Source organism: Ochotona princeps, chromosome 5, assembly GCF_030435755.1.
Source record: "Ochotona princeps isolate mOchPri1 chromosome 5, mOchPri1.hap1, whole genome shotgun sequence".
NCBI lineage: Eukaryota > Metazoa > Chordata > Mammalia > Lagomorpha > Ochotonidae > Ochotona > Ochotona princeps.
In genome coordinates this window covers 56437635-56440313 of record NC_080836.1, presented here as the reverse complement: position 1 = coordinate 56440313, position 2679 = coordinate 56437635, and the positions used below count along the sequence as shown (strand labels likewise).

General features: G+C 47.0%; 1 protein-coding gene across 1 annotated transcript; it reads right to left on the bottom strand.

The window, feature by feature from the left end:
- Positions 1 to 1392: 1392 nt before the first annotated feature.
- Positions 1393 to 2477, bottom strand: LOC101523327 (glyceraldehyde-3-phosphate dehydrogenase-like). Its single transcript, XM_058664227.1, is given in 2 exon segments — positions 1393 to 2430; positions 2433 to 2477. Coding segments are annotated over 2 exon segments (1002 nt in total). The 3' UTR covers positions 1393 to 1473.
- Between the last annotated feature and the right edge of the window lie 202 nt (positions 2478 to 2679).

The following is a 2679-nucleotide window of genomic DNA, read 5'->3' as shown; positions in this document are numbered from 1 at the left end:
GTGAATCTGCTCAGCAATAAACTTGACCTAGTTCCAAATCCTGGGCCCAGGAAAGTCATCAGTCCCCTTGGAGGTTATGTTGTGTGCAAATAAGACGGAAATTAAGACAAAGGAAGAGAGACCTCCAATGTCTACATTAAGAAAACAGCTCAATATGACTTTTGCAAGGGTAGAAACCTATAGGTGGTAGAACCAGGGATACAATTGGAGTGACAAGTCTGAGTAGGACAATTCTTGAACATAACGAAGCAGCTCACAGAAGGAACCTCTGGCAAAAAGGATGCTGAAGGGGCTAGAAAGGGGTACCAAAGATAAGTTAGTTAGGGAGCGCCCTAAAACACTCGTTATTTTTTAGCAACAGCAACCCATTGTAAGATTTATTTAATGCATTGACATTTTGAATCCCTGTCAAATTATAAAATATGCAAGAAGCAACAACACAGGACAGATCAGGTTCTATTTTATTTTACTTTTTAAAAAAGATTTTAAATTTATTTTTATTGAAAAGTCATATATACAGAGAGAAGGAGAGGCAGAGAGGAAAATCATCTTCCATCTGATGATTCACTCCCCAAGTGGCTGCAATAGCCAGAGCTGCGCCATGGGCCGTCCTCCATTGCTTTTCCAGGCCGCAAACAGGGAGCTGGGTGAGAAGCGGGGCTGCTGGAATGTGAACTGGTGGCCATATGGGATCCTGGCATATGCAAGGCGAGGACTTTGGCCACTATGCTATTGCTCTGGGATCCCCACCCCTTTAAAAAAAAAAGTTTCAGGGTACTAGGGTATTTGAAAAACAAACTTTTAAAGGAGAAATTCAGTGAGTTCTGGGATAAGGCAGCATTTTTTTATACTTGATCTACTCTAAGGTACAGAAATCAGTCAAGCAAGTATTTATTGAATTCTTAATCTGAGTTAACAAGGTGAGAATATGGATTGGACACCATAATAACTTTCACTTCAATAATAATTCTGTAGCAATGATCAATTTTTTTGTTGATGCTCACAAATCATCTACTTAACTAATTGTATTGTTGACCTTTGCCCAGGCTTGGTATTAAAAAATCATAGCTCTTTAGCATTGATCATTCTTTCATTTTATTCTCTTCACACTCTTCTAATCTGGTTTTAAAGCAATGATGAGTAAAACAGTTTGAGTCACTGACTTTGTGGGGCTTATTATCCCTCTGAAATCCATCTCCAATCTCCTGAATTGTACAACACAATACAGCTGTTGCAGGGTTCTATTATGTTCTATTTTGAGTTGTCAATGGAAATAGGTTTTCTTTTTTGGGGGGGTACAAGGTGGACTTTATTGATGGTAGCATGACAAGATAGGGCTCGAGGCCCCTCCCCTTCTCCAGGGGGTCTGGGATGGAGACTGTGAAAGGTGGGGACTGAGTTGGGGCAGGGACTCCCCAGCAGCCTCACTCTTCCTCTGGTGCTCTCTCTGGGGTCGGTGGTCCCCGGGGGCTTTTACTCCTTGGAGGCCATGTGGACCATGAGGTCCACCACCCTGTTGCTATAGCCAAATTTGTTGTCATACCAGGAGATGAGCTTGACAAAGTGGTCATTGAGGGCAATGCCAGCCCCAAAATCAAAAGTGGAGGAGTCACTGTTGAAGTCACAGGGGACAACCTGGTCCTCAGTGTAACCCAGGATGCCCTTCAGCGGGCCCTCGGAGGCCTGCTTCACCACCTTCTTGATGTCATCATACTTAGCAGCTTTCTCCAAACGGTAAGACAGGTCCACCACGGACACGTTGGGAGTAGGCACACGGAAGGCCATGCCGGTGAGTTTCCCATTCAGCTCAGGGATGACCTTGCTCACGGCCTTGGCGGCACCAGTGGAAGCCAGGATGATGTTCTGGGCAGCCCCACGGCCGTCACGCCACAGCTTCCTGGAGGGGCCGTCCACTGTCTTCTGGGTGGTGGTGATGGCGTGTACTGTGGTCATGAGGCCCTCCACAATGCCAAAGTTGTCGTGGATGACCTTGGCCAGGGGAGCCAAGCAGTTGGTGGTGCAGGAGGCGTTGCTGACAATCTTGAGGGAATTGTCATACTTCTCGTGGTTCACTCCCATCACAAACATGGGGGCGTCAGCAGAGGGGGCAGAGATGATGACCCTCTTGGCCCCACCCTTCAGGTGAGCCCCAGCCTTCTCCATAGTGGTGAAGACGCCAGTGGACTCCACCATATACTGGGCACCAGCATCGCCCCATTTGATGTTGGCGGGATCTCGCGCCTGGAAGATGGTGATGGCTTTCCCGCTGATGACAAGTTTGCCGTTCTCTGCCTTCACTGTGCCGTGGAACTTGCCGTGGGTGGAATCATACTGGAACATGTAGACCATGTAGTTGAAGTCAATGAATGGGTCATTGATGGCCACAATGTCCACTTTGCCAGAGTTGAAAGCAGCCCTGGTGACCTGGTGACCAGGTGCCCGATGCAGCCAAATCTGTTCACTCCGACCTTCACCATCTTGTCTCAGGGTGCACTGCACAGGAAGAGTCCGCAGTCTGGAGCAGCGGGAGGAGCAGAGAGCCGGAAATGGGTTTTCAAACAGCAGATCATATTCATACACTAATACTCTTTGAAAAAGCCTATTATGATCCTGAGATAATTGCATTAACAACCGTGTAAACATTAACCAGTGGAAGCCAAATAACTGGAAACCTCTGAA